The sequence below is a fragment of the Mesocricetus auratus genome, unplaced genomic scaffold, assembly GCF_017639785.1.
Source record: "Mesocricetus auratus isolate SY011 unplaced genomic scaffold, BCM_Maur_2.0 Super-Scaffold_100676, whole genome shotgun sequence".
In the NCBI taxonomy this organism is placed as follows: domain Eukaryota; kingdom Metazoa; phylum Chordata; class Mammalia; order Rodentia; family Cricetidae; genus Mesocricetus; species Mesocricetus auratus.
In genome coordinates, this window is record NW_024429266.1 from 58,612,398 (window position 1) to 58,633,161 (window position 20,764).

Consider the following 20,764-nt stretch of genomic DNA (forward strand, 5'->3'; position numbering starts at 1 on the left):
CCCACCAGTTCAAGATGACGAAGGGAACTCCTTCCTGTCTGGGTACTAGAGGATAGACCAGTCGGATCAGTTGGGTGTAGCCTCACCTTTGGGGAGATGGATGTCCTCACTGGACCTTTCTGCTCCTCTTCAAAATGAAGATAGCCAAGGTTGGATTCATATTCTTGCATCCTGAAAAAACGGCGTCTTTGCCCTTCCTTGTGTGTGTGTGTGTGTGTGTGTGTGTGTGTGTGTGTGTGTGTGTGTGGTGTGGGGGTGGGGGCAGGGGAGAGATAGACAGAGACAGAGAACATATGGGTGTATGTGGAGGGTTTCACTTTGATTTTTGGGACAGAGTCTCTTAGAAAGCTCAGAAAGCCTCCTGTCTCTATCTCCCCAGAAGTGAGATTGCAAGCTTGTGTCACCAAGCCTATTTTTTGTGGAGAGGGGAGTTTTTTGTGCATGGGATTGAACTCAGATCTTCACGTTGGTGTGGCAAACGTTTACCTCAGGCTCTCCTCAACTCTTTAAAGCAGGATGTCCTGGGAAGGACAAGCATATGGGGAAGCATGGATCTTCAAATAAAACAGAAAGGAGTTGTTCTCACTAAGAGAATGGGGGACACGGGCCTATCGCTGTGGTGAAGATGAAGAGGGCCAGGTGCAGGCTGTGTGTGCCTCTGGCAAGTATGAATGCCAACTTCCCCTTCTCGTGGATGGAGGTGGTGTAGGCGGCCTTCTGACCAAGACAAAGTCAGCCTCGTGATGCCTCCAGACTGCCACTAAGTCTCAGTATCAACTGAGGTGTAACTCACGGCTCTCTCTTAATCATGCAATGAATGAACAGGGAACCAGCTTGTGTCTGGAAATACACAGAGCATGTCAAGCTCGTTCTCTGGAATTGGCCTTCTGCCTTTGCAGAGCCTGTAATGATAGAGCCTGGCCAATGTGGGAGTCCTCTCCAGCTCCGAGAGATCAGATCTTCACCTGGAGCTGGGAACCAGGTAGCAGACGTTTGGGTGTGTGAGAATGTGGGGGCGTGTAAAGAGTGCACACAGAAACTGCCACACCCACACCTCACATACCGTGACAGGGAGGAGTCGTTTGCTGCCCTTAATCCTAACCATCTCATCAGTCTCATAAGTAGATCTTTGACATTGATGGGTCCCTAAGGACACAGACCAGAGATGATAGGAGGACCAAAGAGCATCTTCCCAGCAGCAGTCACTTTCCCGCTCCCCCATTCTGGGCACCTCCACTACCACCATCTCATAGTCATCACGAGATATACTGCTGTAAGGAAAGGAGGGTCGTGTCTGGCCACAAGACTTACCCATTTCACTTAATGCATATGCAACTCCTTAGGAAATTTAGAGGAAGAATTTTTCTGAATTATTAAGAATGAGTTACAATATAGTCCCTTGTTAAAGAAAAAATAAACAGCATTTTCTAAGATTTCCCTCCATTAGAATAGTCTGTAGTCTGGGTTTCCATCTTTGGAATTGAGGGCATCTGAAAACTTTCTTTAAAAAAAACTCAAAAATTTTATTTTTAGTTACATGAGTGTGTGTCTGTGTGCTATTATGTGCATGTGAGTGCAGGAGTCCTTGGAGGTCGGAAGAGGCTGTTGGATCCCCTGAGGCTGAACTGGAGTTATAGGCAGTTGTAAGTGGGTGCTGGGAATTGAACTTTGGTCCTCTGAAAGAATCTTACATACTCTTAACCATGGGGGCACCTCTCCAGCCCCCAGGAAACCTGAAGACTTTTGAATAGCATGGAGAAGGAATAAGCCACAGGGCGGGGCTTCCAGCTCAGTGTTGACCTGTCCTGCAACCAACCAGGGAGACAGAAAGCAGGAATAACAGGGACTCGAGTCACAAGCCATGTCACAGTTTATTATTATATTCTTCAAGCCCACGGCATGGATTTTTCCAGGTAGAAATGGAGGAGTGTGTGGTGCGGCCCTTTACTCGACTTTCTCAGAGCAGGAGCGCCCCCTGCTATCAGTGAACTATGAGATCCAGAGACAGAGATTTGTCCTGCACTGCAAGAAACCACAGGGAAAGGCACTGGGTAAAGAGATACTGAACCAACTCCCCTTGACCTCAGGACGTTTCCAGAAGACCCCGAGAGAGAGGCATGGCAGATATGAGCCAGTCTCCATTTTACTGTGGAAACTCATCCCATAGTTCATGTGACCATAGTCACGTGCACAATGTCATCCATCTTTTTACGTTCTCTCTGTTTCATTAGACTTTACTTCTGAGGTTTGGCCACTCTTCTCCACTCAGTTCTGGGACAGGATGAACTTTACACTTGTAAAATCTCTCTCTCTCTCTCCTTCCCCCTCCCTGTCCTGTGAGACTCATCGTTAGAGTGATGTATGCAAATACTCAACAGCACACCTGCTCTGAGTACAAACATATGCCTTCCTGCTTCACCTCAGACAGGGAAGACATCAGCCCTGAGCTGTGAGGCTGCAAAGGCTCTAGGTAGAGCCAGTCTCTTCTGGTGGGTTGGTGCTGGCTATGCCAGTGGCCTAGCTACTCCTTCAGAAGTCCCAGCTTCTTCAGAGCCTCCCTCCTGTGTCCATCGGGAATGCCCTTTGGGGTTATCTTGACACTGACACAGGGAGGTCGAGGAAGCTTGTCGTGGCTCTGTCCTTTGAAGGACAGTTGCTGGGAGGGCTGGCCCTGCCCCAGGCCAACCAACTTTCCCCCCTGGATTTCGTTAAAGTCCTTTGCCATGCCCAAGGAGGCAGGCCGGGGCCGGGAATTACGCAAGACGCTGGGCGAAACCTTGTCCAAGGTGGGACTCTTTCCCAGAGATGTGCTGGTTTGGCTTTTGGGGTCCTTCTCAGCTGCCGAGAGATAGCTGCTCAATCCCACACCTGAGCGCTCCAGGGTATTGGACTTGAAGTTTATCTGTCTCAGGCCAGGGATGCTGCTTTCCCGCAGGGTCAGCGGTGGGTCAGGCTTGGGCTGTATCAGGGAGCTGTTTACCTTTGAGGTCTTAGGGATAGGAATGGGCATAGACTTGGCAGCTGCAACCTTCCCTGGAGGGCTTTCCTGGGCAGGAATCCAACTCTTGCCTGAAGAGGCAGCAGGAGTGACAGCCTTCATTGGGGAAGCTTTCCCTGCAACTGAAGCAGCCCCTGGGACCAGAGCTGGAGTTGCTTGCTGAACCGTGGCTAGGGCCTGGGAAGGACTCTGAGCTTGAGCTTCCTTGACTTTGAGGCTACTGGTATGTTTATTTACAAGTAGGCTGGGATCATCTTGGTCCTGGGGCAGCCCTAGCTTTTCCAGAGCCTCTCTGCGGGCTTTCTTTTGTTCCTGTAGCGAAGAAGGGACAGGCCCAGAGTCTGTAGCCTCGGTGTGATTCGACAGCCAGTTCTGGGGATGGCTGTGGAAACTGCTTCGGCTGCTCTTCAATACGATGTTAGGAGGCAGCCTACGGGCCTTTGAGGCTGCTTGGGGAGCCTGTTGGGTATTTGGCTTGACCCCCGATGGTAGGGGAGCCTCTTCAGCTCTTGGGTTCTGAGATGCCTGGGCAGGAGGCCGCTGTTGTTGTTGTGGATCTTCTGTCCAGCCTTTCTCAGTGGCTTTATGGGACATAGTTTCTGAAGGCTCTTTCTTCTGGGAGCTGACCAGAGTATGGGCCTGTGGTGTGTGTCTCTTCTCTCCGAGATCTTTAGGCAGGCTCTCTTCCCCACTTTGCTTTGGCCTAATGTCCTGAAAAGCCTCTGGTGGGGGGATGAGAACTGTGTTCAGATCAAGGGTAGTCTCCCGGGATGGGGCTGGTGGCTGGAAGCGCTTAGTGCCCTGGCTGGTCTGCCCTTTGTCAGGCTCTGCCAAGAACAGCCCAGGTGTTTGAGAGCCCTGGCTGTTAGTCTGGGTGGCGCTTTCCCTGAGGTTCTGGCTTCTGCCAAGGTGGAGGTTTCTGGGAAGGCTGTAGGAACCAGATCTGAAACCCAGACTGGGTGACTCAGGAGGACGGGAGGACTGGTCCACTCTCTTTGGCGAAGGCACTTGCTGAGTGTCTATCACCTCTGGGTTTCCTGTGGGATTAGGGAGAACAGGGGAAAGAGTCAATAGAGAGAGAGAATGCTACTACCAAGCAGAAAGCACATACTCCCCCACTAACGGGGTTTGTTTGACTTTGCCTGCTTTTAACAGGGCAGCACCGTTTTCTGGAGGTCCCGTAGACTAGTAGATAAAAAATGACAGGTTCTTTTTGACTGGGAACTGATTTTTCACAAAATGGTTAGAAAACTTCTGAGTTGCTTTAAAGCCTTAACATAGGCTCTCCCTGACTCCTATGCATTCACCAAAGGCAGGGAGAGACTTGGAGATGGTCTCTCTGCTATCCCATGGATCCCAGGTAACTGAACGCAGTGGGAGCTTCTGCTGTCAGCTTGATATGCTTTGGCTTTCGATTCACTTTCTGTGAGAGCTGCATGATTCTGTGACAGCATAGTGCCTTGTACCAGTGAGTGACATGCTTATCTTGTCTAGTGATCTTGCCAGGTATGTGAGGTCCACTAGGCTCAGTGAATTAGCCTCGGGGTACATGAAGTTTCCATTTCTACTCTATCTAAATGGAGGCCCCAAGGCTGTGTTAAGTACTTATATTTACTGAATGAATAAATGATAGTAGCAATGTTTTGCTTACCCTTGAATACATTCCTCATTACCTGTGTGTAATGCCATGCTCTTATACTAAATTGAAACTCCACTGTCTTCCTACTGTCTCTTAACAGGGGCCTCAAGGTACCACGTGCTGCTGGGACGCACCTCTCTTATCTCCCACAGTCTTGTTCTCTGTGTCACCCAGATTAGCTCCCTATGCTGAATCATTCTCTCCTGGGCCAATTACTTAGGCCTCCCTGACTCCTCCCTACATGCGGTATCATATCTCTTTTTGGGTTCTTCCCTGACAGGAAGGGAGCTAGCCAAACCCCTTGCCCTCCTAGGCCTCTGTTACTTCACAGAAAGTCACCAGAAGCTGGCTTCTCAGGAGTCCCCCCTCCCCTCTAGAGACAAGGCTTTAGTCTGGCTAGGAGATTGCAGGGTTCCTCCTGCCTAGGTGCTTGCATCAGAGGGCAAGCAAGGCAGGAAGTGTTCAGAAGGAGACATTTCTGAGTGTCACCTCCCTAGACAATCTCTTACCCTGGGGAGCCTGCTGGGCGATGGGCAGTGCTCGGAAGCTTCGAGGACTGGTGGCTGGCTCTGACTCGTCCGTGGACAGTCCACTGTCAGCCTCAGCCTCCAGTGAGCCAATGGTCTTCTCCAGGAAGAGCAGACACTCCTTCTCTTCAGCAGACAGGAAGTCGTAGCTACTGTCACTCTGCTGGGAGAAGGAATTGTGAGGTGGGGGGCCCAAGACTCAGCCTGCTACAGGGAAAGAATACTGCAAAGCTGGCAACCTTGCCCTGGTTCTGCTCTGCCAATCAGTGAAGCTGCTTCTCGCAGAAGCAGACCCGAGGAGGACAGGCAGGCTAAAGCCCGCCAGGATGCAGTTCTGAAGGCTAGGTAGGCGGATGGCAAGGGCACTCCCTATCGCAGCCCCAGGTTTTCATTCCAGTTCCATGTGATCTTAATGTTTCTACCAGTATCTCTCCCATCTAATTGTGAATTGCATGGGCAACAGCATGGCTAAAACTCGACTGTATCTCCTTCAACTTTGCAAAAACATTTGCCACCTCTCAGCAGCCACCTGGCAGGCCAGGGCCACTAGCAGCTAGGTAAAAACCACAAGAAGCTATGGGGATATGTGACACTTGGCCTGAGCTTCCACTCCTCTTCCTGTTACTATCTAGACTCACGAAGATTGCTGGGGAAGGTTGACAGATAGTTCTAGAAATATCCTGGGGAGTGGGGAAGAGGCTGTTAACTACCTCCATCCCATACCCCAGTCTTGCCTGCCTTTAAAGTCACCTGTCAGTTGACTGGGCCTGCATAACAAGGGAGGGTCCCCCCAAAAAGCTCTTGGGGTTACTTGAATAAAGGTCTTCGTCGCTGCCTTCTGGATTTCTCCTTTATAGACTGTCCAGTGGAGTGTGACTATTCACACTGGTGTCTGCCAGTCAGAAATAGGATGTTATCCTTGTGTCCCCAGCCTCTCATGTCAACAGGAAAATTTCATATACTTGAAGCACTTTGCCTTTTCTGCTCTACTTTTCTATAATGCAACTTATTAACTAACCATCCAGGTGGGTGGGCACACTACTGAGTTCCAGCACGACTCTGTCTCCAAACGAACCAAACAACCAACAAACCAACAAACCCACTAACTAGAGAAAATACTAACATTTGTTAGAAACCTCTCATAACCCTCTTTCTTTGCCTCCCCCGCCCCCTTTTTTGGTTTTTCAAAACAGGGGGTTTCTGTGCAACCCTGGCTGTCCTGGAAATCACTCTTTAGACCAGAGTGCTGGGATTAAAGGTATGCACCGCCACCACCCAGCCTTTTTCCTGTCTTTTTTTTTTTTTTTTTGAGACGGTCTCATGTAGCCTATGTTAGTTCTGAACTTGCTGAGGATAGTCTTATTCTTGATTCACTTCTCTCTACCTGGTATTCATTTTTTTTTGTGGTGTTGGTGATCTAACCCAGGACTCTTAGTGCTTGCAGGGCAAACACTTCCCCTGAGCTGCGTCTCCAAACACAGTCTAATTTCTCACATACTTTTTAGGAAAGTTCAAACCCTTTGTAGCAATGACAAACATCAAAGGAATGCTTACATTTGGATGGGAGGAATATTTTTTACTCCTTCACCCCAACCTTATAACACCTAGAATTTAAAATTATGTCCAGCAAAAACACAGCTTATTACATGCCCTCACAAACAGCTAAGCATTGTGAGTGTGGAAGCTGCTATCTCTGTCCATAGGGGGCCATTTATTTTCTACAAAGAGGTAAATGGTAAGTGCTTTATTTATCTTATTATTTAAAATGTTTATTATTTATTTTGTATGTGTGTGTTTGTGGGCATGTGTGTTACTGGGTGTATAGAGGTCAGTAGGAAATATGCAAGAGTCACTTTCTTCTTTGTGCTGTGTGAATTCTGAGAGAAGAACTCTACTTCTGTCTCCTGAGTCATTTCATAAACGTTTTTTGTTTAGACAAAGCTTTACTATATAGCACAAGCTGATAGAGAACATCATCTCCCTACCTTAGCTTCCCAGGTGTTAAGACTTACAGTGTGTCAATAGACTCCAAAAGAATAGTTCTCATTTTCTCTTATCTTATGAGGCATTGAGGGTAGATCCCAGGGCTTGTCCACACTAGGTAGTCAATCTACTGCTGGGCAGTACCCTAGCCCTAGCTTTCTAAACACTATTTAATGCTGCTTAGCTGTCCTCTTACCCCAGACACTCCCCTTGGAGAAGCTTATAAGAGACGGCTGACAAAACTTAGACTGCTTAGGGAGTTCAGAAAGCTCCAAGATTCACATGGCCCTTCCCCAAGGTTTCATTGGCAGTAGACAGATGAGAGATGGAGAGAGGGAGAAAAAGAAAGTGAGAGAGAGAGAGAGAGAGAGAGAGAGAGAGAGAGAGAGAGAGAGAGAGAGAGAGAGAGTATCTGCAAGTTAGTTGGTCAGAGAGCTTCAGGAATGTAGGCTTCAAGCTGTCACCATGCTCAGAGTCACCCATGCTCCTGTAAGTAGTCTCCATATTAGGAACAATCTCTTTGGTCTGTCTGTGCAATGTTAAACCTCCCTAGTAAAAGTCATGCAACAAACACATCTTATTACTCCCTCCAAGAGCCATTATGATTAGGTGTTGATATTTCCCCCCATTTTAAAACTGAGACTAGCTCAGTGTGGTGGTGCACACCTTCAATCCCAGCACTTGGGAGTCAGGGGCAGGTGGTTCTTTGTGAGTTAAAGGTCAGCCTGGTTGGAATAGTGAATGTCAGCCTAGCCAGGGTAACACAGTGAGACCACAAGCCAAGGTCTCAGCCACAAACAAACAAACAACAAACAACCTCAAACTGAGGACACTGAAGTGTAGAGAAATTGGTGAAATGCCCAAGGTAGTCTGGCTTCTGGGGAGGGAATCTGGATGCGTTCAGCTCCATAAGGCTCCCAATTACTCTGTTTCCTTTGCTTTTTGTGGAAAACTGAAGCCATGCTATTCATTGCAGAGGATTCTAAGAGTCCATGGGCTATAAGAATCTGCCTTCTGGTTTCCACCACGACCTGAGTGCCTGCTCCTTTCCCCACATAAGCCCTTTAACCTAATGTAAACGGGGGGGGGGGGGGTGGGGTGGGGGGGGGGGTGGGCTGGGTTATTGATCCTATTGCTCTCCGAGGCTGTCCCACCCAATTCTCTATAGAACCAGGGCTGACCCAGAAGCAGCAAGAACCCAGTGATTCACTCGCTGGTGAAGAAGATGACAGAGAAGGTGCAGTGAGTGATGGTGGGTGGCACGGCAGGGCAGGGCGGGGTGGGGCAGGCATGCAGAGCAGGCCAGGCTGCAAGAGGGAGAGAGTACATACAGATCCAGAGTGGGCGGAGGTGGTGCTCATCATGCTGTCACAGCTGCCGATGTGGGTCACAGGTTCTGAGCAAGGCCCTGCTGGCCAAAGCTCCCTCTTGGGCATCGCCTGAAGCAAGGCGCAGGGGTGGTGAAAGGGGCTGCCAGAGAGGAAGTGAATGGAAGTGAAGAATGTCCCAAGCTGGGCCTGAAAAGAGAACAATCAAAGCCACGTGTGAGCAGAGGCTTCTACAAAGCACTGCTCGGGCCCTGGGGTTTTATGGCAGCAAGATACCAAGCAGGCACAGAGTTGGAAGGGAGCCATGGGCCGGTCATGTCAGAACTCCACCCCCAGTCTGCATGAAGGGACACATAAGCTTGCTCAAACGCATGCAGAAAGATGGATTCAGGGAGCAGAGATATAGGCTAGTCAGAAAAGAGGTTGTGGTCTTCCTCTTAGCTTCTTTTTGTTTTTTCCTCTATGAAGCAAGGAGTTTGACTTGTAATTTCATTATGAAAACCAATATATATTGTAAGGTTGAGGGATTGGGTTCTGGGTTCAAAACCCAGTTGAACCACTTAATGTTTTGATTTTAGGCAAATTACTTGTTAAATATGATTAACGTAAGGATTAAATGAGAGGTCAGTTAGAACAGCTCTGTGGCAGCAGATACTATTGTTCTTATAAAAATCCATCTCAGACCAAATTAAACCCACGCACAGGGAACAAGAGTTTTGGAGAGAAGGGTTCTGTCTAAATGGAGGATTACAGGCTTGAGAGAAAGGAACAGGGCCCTTAATAATGCACTTCCTAGAGTTATTATGAGAATAGAAAAATGGAATAGCCTATGTAGTACAGTATATGCCCAATAATGTCAGCTGCAATCACTGTTAATAATATCATAAATATGACACTGCCCCCAAGAAGGCTGATGTCATCTCTCCGTCCTCGGCCATATGAACATGGCACCTGCAATGGTTGAGAGCAGTCCCGTTTCCCTCACTTGTATTCTGTCATTTATGCATTCGCAGTGAAGTTCCCTGGACTACATCAAATGAATGGGAAAAAATGTCCAGTGTAGCTCCTCTCTAAACCCAGCTTCTATGGGGAGAAACAGTTCAATTTCATTGTGGCGACAGCAATAGCAAAAACCAAACACAAACAAAAAGCCACCTCACCGCTGCCACTGGACTTCCCAAGGATTTTTTTTTCTATGGGAAATAGTCCACCAGACCAGGGCAGGTCAAGAGTAACTCTTTTTATGGAAAATGAAAATCTAAAAGATTTTCAAACAGAAAGTTTGGGGACAGCTAGAATTACAATAAATTTTATACAACTCAGATCCATATTTTGCTTGTAACACTATACTATGTTTTAATCATTTCTGCTACTCTCCTAATAGAAGGCAAATTGTCCTAGGACAAGATGTTTTATTGGAGATCTGGGGACTTGGGGCTTAGGTGCCAGGGTACATATTCCTCTGCCAATAGTCACTCCAGTGCCAATGTCAGCTTCGGGTTCAGTTAGGTCTTCCAACCTGATCATGCCGGCAAGGGTAAGGCAAGGAAGGCCTCGCAAGGCTACTCCCCTGCTTAGGAGAGATCCATAAATGGGACAGGATGCTGGGGAGAGAAAAAGGCAGGGTCCTGAGCCAGACACACAGGATTCACAGCTTCTCAGAAGATGAGGAGGGGCCCAGAAGAGAAGGGACAACGAAGAAGCCCCATGCCAATCAACACTGGGTGGGGTAGCTCTGGGATTTCTCCACCAGGTCAGTTCCTCAACATCCCAAGCCCAAAGAAACAGAAACTCAAGAATCCTTGTAGACTGGCTTTAGCCATCTTAGCTTTGCATTTCTTCAGGGTTTGTCCAGGTTCAGAGTGTACTAACCAGTTCCTAACATTCTGCAAAGTCACTCAAAACTGCTGTCTGCAGAAACATGTCTGCACATAGAGCTAAGTGTAGGCAACAGTTGAGTGCTCCATCCTAAACAAGGCATTCATAATGCCCTCACCAAGGCTCTGGGAATATTGTGGAAGAGTGGGTGGAAAGACCGAAAGAGTCAGAAACGCAGCACACATGCACGAGCACACGTGTGTGTGTGTGTGTGTGTGTGTGTGTGTGTGTGTGTGTGTGTGTGTGTGTGTGTGTTGTCACCATCGAGGCATGGCATATCTATGTAATCATGACTTCTCAACAATGCACTGGGTCTTCACAAGAATGGGTCCACCAATAACCAAGCAAGGATGGAGGCGTGACTAGGTACGCCCTACCCCTCACTGCTGAACTACTTCCTAGGGATAGATTCAGGGAAAGGGAGAGAGTGAATTCCATGTATAGCCTGGTGATCCCACCACTGTTCACAAAGATGGCCCTGGATAAACTAAATGGGCCACTAAACAAAGTCCCAAGTCATGAATCTGGGAGAGTTGGAAAGGGACAGGCAGGGAGGAAGAAAGGGTGATGGGGTAGGGGAAAAGGAAGGATGCCAGAAACAGCAACCGGAATAAACTATATACATGTATGAAACTGTCAAAGAGCTAACTCATTTAGTGGCTGGTTAAGTACTGAGCTGAACTCAAGAAAGCCAGTAACTCAAGAAAGCCAGTAACAGAGAGGGAGGACTGATGATCAAAGGGATTAAAACTGGGTTGGTTTAACCCCCAGAAACAGCTGACCAGACAAAGGTTAACTCTTGAATCCCAGGCATCAGCCTGGGAATCCAGCATGGGACTGATCAATACCCCCTGAATTTGGGTGTCAGTGAGGAGGCCTAGGAAACCTATTGAGCCTTGGGCAGCAGATCAGTACCCATCCCAAGTATACACACGGACTTTGGACTCCCATAGAACAATGTGAGGTGCACTCTCACCCTGAACTCTTAGGGAAGAGTCTAGGCCCTGCCCTATATGAAATGACAGACTATGGGCACCCCCATGGAGGGCCTCACCCTCCCTGGGGGAATGAGGGGATAACGGGGGGGGTGGGGGGAGGGCACGGGAGGAGGGGAGGGAATGGGAGAGGGACCTGGAACTGACTTGTGAAGCAACCTCGTTTCTTATCTAAATTTAAACTGGAAAAAAAGAAAGTTATTTGAATGCATGTTAAAAAATAATAAAACCTGTGTCTTTTTGCCAGGAAAAAAAAAAGAATCATAAGGTTACCATAACAAAAGTTGAAGAAATAAAAATTTTGCAACATTGAATAAAAAAACCAATTCTGTCTGAATAAGTCTATTGGGTGAGCTACTTGGATGGAGGCTTCTTCTTGACTTCAGTCCACCACTGTAAGCTTTTTCATAGTCTTTTATTTCTCATAGAGCAAGTGGCACAGAAGACTTTGCAGATGTTTGTTTAGATTAGCATTTGTGAGCCCCCAATTGGCACTGTATAAGACAAAACCATTATTTTCAAGGAGCCGGTGTGGATCCATGGAACTATTTTTGGCTCCAGTTTTCCATGTTTAACAAGTAATAAATCTCTAAGGTGACTCACTACAATTAATGTAATATTTTCTCCAAATGGGTGAGGTGGTGTCTCTTACTTTCACAGAAAATTACTAGCTTTGTTCCTTCATGTGTGCCTCAGGCTGTACTGCGGGCTTCTGGTTCCTCCCGGGAGGGAAGCCCACTGCACTCCCATTCCTACACCAGAAGCAACCAAGGAGCTAGGGTGGGCACAGCCCTGCCTCCCACCATCTGCCCCTGCAAAGTGCTCTCAGACATGCTACCGGGATCTTCAGTGGAATCTGGTAGCATTTTCTCCCTTTCACAGTTGAGAACACTGGGAATCTCCCCAAATTCCTAAGTGAAGTAGGAATGGCTCTAAGGGTCATTGGCCACTCTGCCACCAAAAGTCCAAAGGTCCCCTTCTCTTCTACATCCCACCTTAAGCCCTGTGCATTATCTGGTTAAGCTTTGTATTTCTAGGTCACTTGGTTATCCTGACAACAGCAGGATAAAGTAAACAGTAAAGAAACAGCACTAAACGTAGTGCAGGTGATGCTGTCGGTGCCACATAATCTCAGAACAAGCAAGCACCCAGCTCCTGGAACCCTATTTCCACACCCTGTTTTCTGACTCAGACTGAGCAGGAAACATCTGTTCTTAGACCGGCAGTCATGGCAAATGCCTTTAATCCAAGTCCTTGGGAGGCAGAGGCAGGTGGATCTCTGTGAGTTCCAGGACAGCTAGAGCTGCTACACAGAGAAACCCTGGAAAAACCAAAAAAAAAAAAAAAAGCCCATTCTCCTACTGCTCTCCATTCCTGGCCCGGCCCTGGCCTAATCTACATGTGCTGTTTTCTTCTACTGAATTTATAACCTTGAAACTTGTGGGCTGTATCAGCGCAGCAATCGAAACTCTAGGCATTTCTGCCTGATAAGAACCCTGAGAAACAAGGAAAGCAGTCGAGGTGAGAGGCTGGTATCTTTTCACCCTTGACCTCTTCTGGAGACTCAAGGGTAAAGGGAACAAGGCAGGAAATGTGCACAGCCTATAGTCAGGCCTCCCATCCAAAGACACATTAAATATTAACTACTTCTCTGATACTAGCCAAGCCTTGCAAGAGAGTAAATAAACGGCACCCAGAGCCCTGGCATCCAAAGCGGTGGGTGTGGACAGGGCTATCTGAATCAGACCTTCTGAACAGATTCAGGCCTCTGCAACATCCTGTCCCGCGAGCACGCCCTCCTGTCTCCTAAGAACTCAGCCCAGGCCACAGGGGAATGCTGCTCTTCGGCAAGGGGCTCTGTTTTCTGCTGACTCAGCCCAGAGAATACCCAGAAAACAGAATAAAAACACCACCAAGACCGAAATTGTTGCCATTTGTACAATGTTAGTCTCTCTTTTACTAGTGCTTTGTGGGAGGGGCTTGGTAGAATACCGTAGGTACAGAAGAGCCCTGTTAGACATTGCAGGTGACCCCCATGACTCTTACTGCTGACATCTGCCTCCTCTGATAGTCTTCAGTCAGTGAGTGAAACTGGCCGACTCCATGGGGTAAGGGAAGTTAACATTTGGAGCTCCAGCATTCGGGAGCAGAAACATAATACACTCATCTGGGGCAGTGGTGCTCAACCTATGTCTCACAACCCCTTTGGCAAACCTTTGTCTCCAAAAAAATATTTATATTGTGATTCATAACAGTAGCACAATTACAGTTGTGAAGTAGCAATGAAAGTAATTTTATGGTTGGGGGTCTCTACAACATGAGGAACTGTATTAGAGGGCCACAGCTTTAGGGAGGTTGAGAACCACTGCTCTAGGGCCATGTGTTGATGTCTTTTCACGTCCCCTTTTCTCTGTGGAAGCCAGAGGTCTGCACGTCACCACCCGTGATGATGATGAGAGCTTATTTCTGGCTGGACTTCTACATGCTGCTTCCTTAGGCAGGTGCACCTGCTGCACTATTTTGTCAGCTGGGACACGGGAAGCGCGAAGCAAAGCCTTCACCCCAGTCTGTTTCTCCTCTCTGAGGACTCTGCCGCATCACCTTGGCCTGAGCCCCACTTGGCAGTCTGGTTAGGCTTGGTATGCTGAGATGAAATAAAATGGGGTGAGGCCCAGCATGGCCAAGTAACTTTCTGTTTTCCAGGGTCTGCATCTACTAACAGGTAAACTCAGAGATTTAACTTGTGGACCCTAAGTGAGCTTGATCGGAGCTAAATTATCTGTGGGTTTTCCAAAGATAAAATGCTAGCCTGAACTGGAGTTTTCTCAACATTTCCAAGCCTCAATTCCCACTGCAAGCAAGCTAGCTCAATTTAGACTTTACATTATCTAGTAATACATGCTGCACCCTTTACTTAAATAAAGATAGACACAGGGCCATGAGAGAATTTCCTTTTACACACGTAATGGAGAAATAAGGTACCTGGCTCACTGCAGGGCCTTCCCCACCATTTTGACTCTGGCTGCTCCAATTATCCACTTACTCTCTTTCAAAATCACCACTTGATCTTAGCTGCTCAGAGATGGGAATTTCCAAATTCTAAACAAAGTTATTTTTTGTTGTTTGTTGTTGTTGTTTTTCCTTTGAGACAGGTCGTATCAGGTGTGATAGGCTGGCCTGGAACTTGCTGTATAGCCCGGAAGCCTGACTTCATACTTTCCATCTCCAGTCTCGGCCTTCTGAGTACTATGACTATAGTGCACACCAGCATGCCTGACTCTGGTTTCTGTTTGTGCAATATGCTTATGTAACTTAAACAAGTAAATGCAAGAGATGTTCCCTAGTCCTCCATAGGAATATTTTAACTCTGCCTTAATCTTAGGCTGACCAAGAGACTTGAGCAACAGAGATGAGAAGCCCAGGCTGGCTAGATATAAAGGGACGCTCTTGCAGCACTCCCCAGCACAGCCCTGAAGCCTTCCCTTAAGATACCTTCCCTTGTTGTAGAACAGGCAAGAATTAGTGACTGACTCACCTTCTCTGGGTTGGGGTCTGAAGAGAAGAAAGGAAGGACCTTCTATTCCAAAGGGCAGAGATGGAGCTTGTCTCTCCGCCGGCCGCGTCTCCTACTATTTTCTTTTGACCTCCTCCTGACTTACCTAGACAGGTAAAAGCTTCATCTGCGCTGCCTGGACACACCCTGCTGCTGACCCTCAGCCAATCCTAGCTTCCCTCCCTTACTCCTCATTCCAGCTGTTCAGTCAGGGAGGATTTAGCCAATCAACTCCGGCTCCCTGTCCCCGCCCCTTTTTTGGCTTACAGCCAAAAGAGAGCTTTTTAAATAATAAAAAGAAAGGTAGAGGGCTGGAGCTGGTTTGAGCTGAGCGTGGAAAGATAGCCAGGAGAGTTTGGCAGGGTGGAAGTAAGCCAAAGGTGCTTGGTTTTCTTTCTTGAAAGGAACGCAACAGTCCCAACAGTCCGGCCGGGGACTATGCACTTCTACCGGCCTGCTGAGAACCGGGTTTCCTGTTTGGACCAGCCTTCCTCCACTTGAAGCTGACAAAGTATTCTCCAGGCTAACATTCTGGTGGCTAGTTTGTAGCCAGCTTTTCTAACTCTCAGCCACAGACAGTTTCATATCCAGAGGAGGTTCGGGGACCTCAAAGTTAACAACGTAGCTGGGTCACCCGCTTGCTGAGAGCCGTCCTGGCCTTTTTCTTTCTGGGGAAATAAAACAAATTTCTCTCCCTCTTCTAGGAAGTCATTTTTCTGGATTAAAAACAAAACAAAACAAACGACAAAACCTGTAGCAGCCAGAAAGAGGAGGACTTGAACTCTGTCATTTGGGTCTCTGGTTCCTTGGTTGCTCAGGTGGCGATTGACATTAAATGCAAGTCAAGCCAGCTACCCACCAGCCCAGCAAGTACTTCTTTTGTGGGGAAATGTTTGGTGTGTATATGGGAGAGGAGAGTGGGCCAAGGAGTCTCCTGCTTCCAGGAAGACATCTCCCTCCAGGTGCAGATGCCACTCATGCCAGACAGGACTTCCGCTCACGCTGCCTTATTGCCCTGAATGCAGCTTATCCCTAGAGCTACCAGCTGTATTTCACTTGCTGACAGTAACAGGGCAAAAAGGAAATTTAGAATAGTCCTGCAAGGTTTGCTCAGTGTAAGCCCTTTCTCTGTGCTGGGTTACTATGCACACTTCATAGAGAGATTAAATGACTAGTGGTCAACGTACTTCCTCCTTTTAATTCAGACATCCAGGACCCTAGTCCATGTAATCATCCTGTCAACAGTGTGTGTGTGTGTGTGTGTGTGTGTGTGTGTTCTCAACTCAGTTAGCCTAATTTAGATAAAACCTCACAGGTATGCCCAGAGGCATGCTTCCCATATGATTTTAGATCTTCATTCAAGAAGCAAGGGCCTCACTCTGCAGTAACAATTCCAAGAGACTAGTGACATGAAACCATTTTTTAAGACACTAGTGTAGAGACAGCAACAGCAAGATTGCCTGGTATGGCATTTTGGCAGAAAAGAGTGTTTTTTACAGCCCCCGATTTTGAGACATCATGGCTGTCTTTTTTCTATATGCTGGTACCCCGAGAGTTATCATCTTTGCTGTCTTCCAGCATAGACTCCTCTCAAATTCCTGGTTCTATTGTTTTGGGATGCAAAGCATTACCAAACAATATCCTGGGGCTTGAGAATGTCTCATTTTCTGTTGGTGGGCGCAACCATGGTCACACAGCTGTCTATACCAGACAAGTAGGCTTTAGTGGGCAGCTAAGGGAGACAGAGAGGGCCTAGTGTTTCATGCTCATTTGTGACTGCAGAGCTCTGATTCAGCTCGTATTGAAGATGTACCTAATCATTTATTTCCTATACAGTCAAACTGACAATCAAATCAACCATCACAGTTGCCGGGTATGAGCCCAGTCTGCCTGTATTTTGGAAAAAAAAAATCCCCAGTGGGAAGCATTAAGTACAAAGATAATTTGCATACTTGATTCTAACAATTTCTTTCATTCTTATTCCATTTCTGGCTTTCATATGTTTATATGTTTTCTAGGGTGACACATGGCTTCCATCTTTCTTCTGTGATTATAGATGGGAGGGAAATAAGAACTACATTGTCCAGATGAGAAATAATCTGAGAAAGCTTGGAACAACCTGACGCATATGGATCACAGATGACTGAAGTCTTCAGGGCTATGACCTCTGTTTCTAACACATCATCAAACAAATGTGATGTCATAATAATGAGAAAAAAGGAAGGGACCTCCCTATCTAGTCACTACATGGACTCTACCAATGACTGAGGTCACTATATTTGACTCAGGTTTATATAGGTGAGTGATTTAAATATTTGCTTAAAATGCAAACAAAAATTCAATGAATCTCCAAAAAGACCTCAAACAGTCCATTTTTAAACTTACAATGAAATGAGAATAATCTGGAAGGTCTCCTACCTTTTCCCAGGTAGGTGATTTTTAAATAAAATAAAATAATCCTTTTTTTCTTTCACCCTAGACACTTGTCTTGGGAAATGCATGTTTCAGGTACCTGGGTACAGCACCTGCTGTCTACTACTCAGTTATAAAACATTAACATTATAGCTGAGATTATGTATAAGCCTCAGCTCCTCTCCCCATCCCTCAAAGCACACACACGTCCTGGATGAAATAAACTACTATCGTAACTCTGGTGTTTCTTGCTCTCTGTTTTCTTAACTATTTTCCCTGGAATTGAGCATGATTTTGCTTTGCTTTCCTTTTTGTTTGGAAAAATACAAGCCTCAAAGGTTCCCAGTGAATGAAGAAGGTGGCCTGGACTACAGATGAGGGAAGCCTCCCAAGTCAGAGATACCTGAGATAACTCTTGATGGTCCATGTAGGTCACTGGTGTTTGGAGAGGTACTGTTGAGAGTTGGAAATGAATTCCTATTGGATGATCTGATTCTGACACCCAATTACAGATGAGCTTCCAGGACTCTGTTTCCATAGTCCTTGTCCCTGCTGGTACACTGTTGTAGTAGAATGACCTCCTTTAAGTAAAAGGCTGCTTTACAATTTCCTTCCTCAGTCGGGCTGACTCAGTGAGTGAGTGAGGCAGTCACTCGTGACCCAAGTATGGGCAGGTGTGTATGCACACATATTCACATTGACTTTAAATCAAAATAAATAATGTTGGCCCCTTGCCGTTCCTTACAAAGTCAGGCTGCAAAACAGTTCTGAGCCTCCATCTGAACTACTCACACTCAAGGCACACCAAAATGGTCAGCGTCCTCCTTCCTTTTCTCTTAAAGGAAATGTGTTTTCTTTACTCGGGAAACATTGGTGCCCTCTGTCTTCATGGGGATGAGTGCTGGGGCCTCTAAGTGTGACCTCTAAGATATGGGCAGAAAGTTTTATGGTTCAAGTACAGCCTGGGGAATGAAGAGCTGATTTTAAATAAGGAATAACTAGGAATGGATTCAGAAGAGTATAATTTGGCTATTAGGTCATAGCTAATAAACCGCCAAGCTTTCATCATGAGTCTTACTAAGCCTAGTATACATGGAAACTAAGCCATATACTAAAGTGAACTTTAGTTTCTGAAACTACTTAATTGCTACGTAGTTTACAGGAGTAGGTTCTTCCTTGTCTCTTTTTGGAAGTTTCTCTAGCCCACCTGCTAGAAGAATTTGGAGTTTATGTTTATAGGTTAGGTATGTGTATCTTCTTTGTACTGAGCAAGAAGATGGCTTTGTTTTTTTTTTTAAACAGTACTGCAGTACTATTCCTATCACATCTATGCCCACATTCTCACCCCCATATATTCTCTCTCTCTCTCTCTCTCTCTCTCTCTCTCTCTCTCTCTCTCACTCACACACACACACAGTTTTCCTATTATTACACAAGTGTTGATAGTTGAGCTATTAGATATATAGCCATTTTTCCTTTTCTATGTATCTCTATACCCTTCTCCCCCACCCGTTATGTAAACTCCCTCTCCAAACACTCACATATACATTATATTTCCTGCACTCTTCAGAGCTGCATCAGTTTGGGGAAAGTTGTTCTGTACACTGGTCAATGGCTGTCATTTTGTTATCTTCATCAATAACTGGGAGAAATTCCTTCCCTGTGGAGTTACCTGGAGTGCAGGCCCTCTTCTTTTGGCTGAGCAGTTTCTATTAATTTCCCAAGGACAAATGCTTAGAACCCTGTAAGTCTGAAAATAAGATTATTTTCATCCCTGTACTTGAGTGGCTGCAGACAGTTTTAAGTTACCATCTGTTACAAGCTTCCAGTATTGCTGTTGAAAAGCCTCCAAAGTATTTTTGCTTCTACATTTTGGGCCCTTCTGTTTCTCGTATTTAGAAATTTCCACAACAATGAGGATATGTTTTGAAGAGTCACTTTATTTGAAGCTCTGGCTTTAGTCATATGAAAGCTCTTGGACTCCTCAGTAAGAGCTAATAAAATTCTTCTGAGACAAAGATCTGATGACTCACTGGAATGCTTTTATGTCCTTTCGGTCACTCTACAGCAGACATCAAAGTCAATGCCTATTTCCTTAGACCCTGACTTCATTTATCCATATTCATTCATTAGTGGGAGCTGAGAATACAGCAACAGCAGACAGAACTCGATGTGCCCACATGGAACAAATTGAAGACACATGCATATGCACACATCCGCACACACAAGCACGTGGAATATGGGCTTAAGATAGCCAAGAGAGCACAAAGCTGGGTCCTTGTACATTTCTAAAGGTACCTATTTTTCTTCTTCCCTCATTTGTACTGACAGCCTGCTTAGGAAAATACTTCTGTTCCTCTCACAGTACTGAGTTTATAGATCCACCACTTCCTAGTTTGGATGCCCTTCCTCCTCTTTGAAGGATTACTTATGACAAAAGTTTAGCTTTCATGCCTAATAGCACTTTTTCTAAAAGGCTCTCCCAGACTTCCCAATTTTAATTTTCTTTTCTCACCCTTTATTTCCTTCATGGAACCTACATTTTACTCTCTCTACAGCATTGTCTTTATTTTTCCTTCCAGTGCATCTAGCACCCAGGGCAGTTTCTGACACAATAAAGCCATTCAAGAATGCTCAATCAATCTGTAATTTTTTCCATAATCCTGAGATATGTGACACCATGCCCCACAAATAGAATTTAGGAAGTATTTAACAGCTTGCCTGAAATTACCTAGCTTCTCTTAGAAAAATTAAAAAATAACTCAAGGTTTTGTTTTCTTTTAAGAATCTTACTGTGTAACCCAGGTGGGGCTCCTACTTGAAAACCTCATTGAGCTATCCTCCTTAAATTCCCTAAGAGCCAAATTATAGACATCCGTGTCTAGAAATGTTGAAACAAGTAATCCAGATAAGCCTCCTGCTGCAGTAATGAAGAATCAAAAACGCAAAGAATTTGGTGAATTACTAACCCGGGAACAGGGAAAGATGTTTATTGCAGATTGGGTAGCTGACACTCTGAAAGGCTGAAAAGAACAAGGACTATACATACTTAGTGTATGCTAAAATCCCGGTGTTCTACACCCTGAACTGAGAAGGAATTCTCGTTTGATTTATAGAGCTATCATCACGTTTAGTTACTCCGTGTAACTTGATACTTGGTGTCACTGCTGGGAGACAAAGACATCCGTATCAGAACAAAATTTCAAAACCAAGTTTATTTATGAAACTGCCTTATTTCAGGTTTGGAGATGTAAGATCTTTATAAATTCAAAAAATATGCATTTGAGCTGAGTGTTGGTGGCGCATGCCTTTATTCCCAGCACTCGCGAGGCAGAGGCAGTCAGATCTCTGTTAGTTTGGAGGCCAGCCTGATCTACAGTGAGTTCTAGGACAGTCTCCAAAGCAATAAAGAAATCCTGTCTGGGGGAGGAGGGGGGCATTTGTCACAAAT

General features: G+C 46.1%; 1 protein-coding gene across 3 annotated transcripts; it reads right to left on the reverse strand.

Moving 5' to 3' along the window:
- Positions 1-1,852: 1,852 nt before the first annotated feature.
- CUNH1orf116 (chromosome unknown C1orf116 homolog) lies at positions 1,853-15,032 on the reverse strand. Of its 3 annotated transcripts, none has more exons than XM_005079864.3 (4): positions 14,884-15,032; positions 8,479-8,664; positions 5,147-5,324; positions 1,853-4,035 (listed from the first exon to the last, which is right to left on the reverse strand). In XM_005079864.3, exons 2-4 carry the CDS (start codon positions 8,581-8,583, stop codon positions 2,522-2,524), a joined length of 1,797 nt encoding a protein of 598 aa, XP_005079921.1. In that variant the 5' UTR covers positions 8,584-8,664; positions 14,884-15,032; the 3' UTR covers positions 1,853-2,521. The 3 variants fall into 3 exon arrangements, with proteins under 3 accessions (XP_005079921.1, XP_040594209.1, XP_040594211.1); XM_040738275.1 differs by having other exon boundaries at positions 5,147-5,327; XM_040738277.1 differs by lacking the exons at positions 5,147-5,324; positions 8,479-8,664; positions 14,884-15,032 and adding exons at positions 10,543-10,552; positions 11,030-11,034 and having other exon boundaries at positions 1,853-3,946.
- Positions 15,033-20,764: the final 5,732 nt, after the last annotated feature.

Coding starts and splice junctions, on each gene's coding strand:
- CUNH1orf116 (XM_040738275.1), bottom strand. CDS start 8,583: ATGCCCAAGAGGGAGCTTTGGCCAGCAGGGCCTTGCTCAGAACCTGTG. Junction 5,328..8,478: donor CCTCCGCCCACTCTGGATCT/GTATGTACTCTC, acceptor TCCTTCTCCCAG/CAGAGTGACAGTAGCTACGA. Junction 4,036..5,146: donor CGCCCAGCAGGCTCCCCAGG/GTAAGAGATTGT, acceptor CTAATCCCACAG/GAAACCCAGAGGTGATAGAC.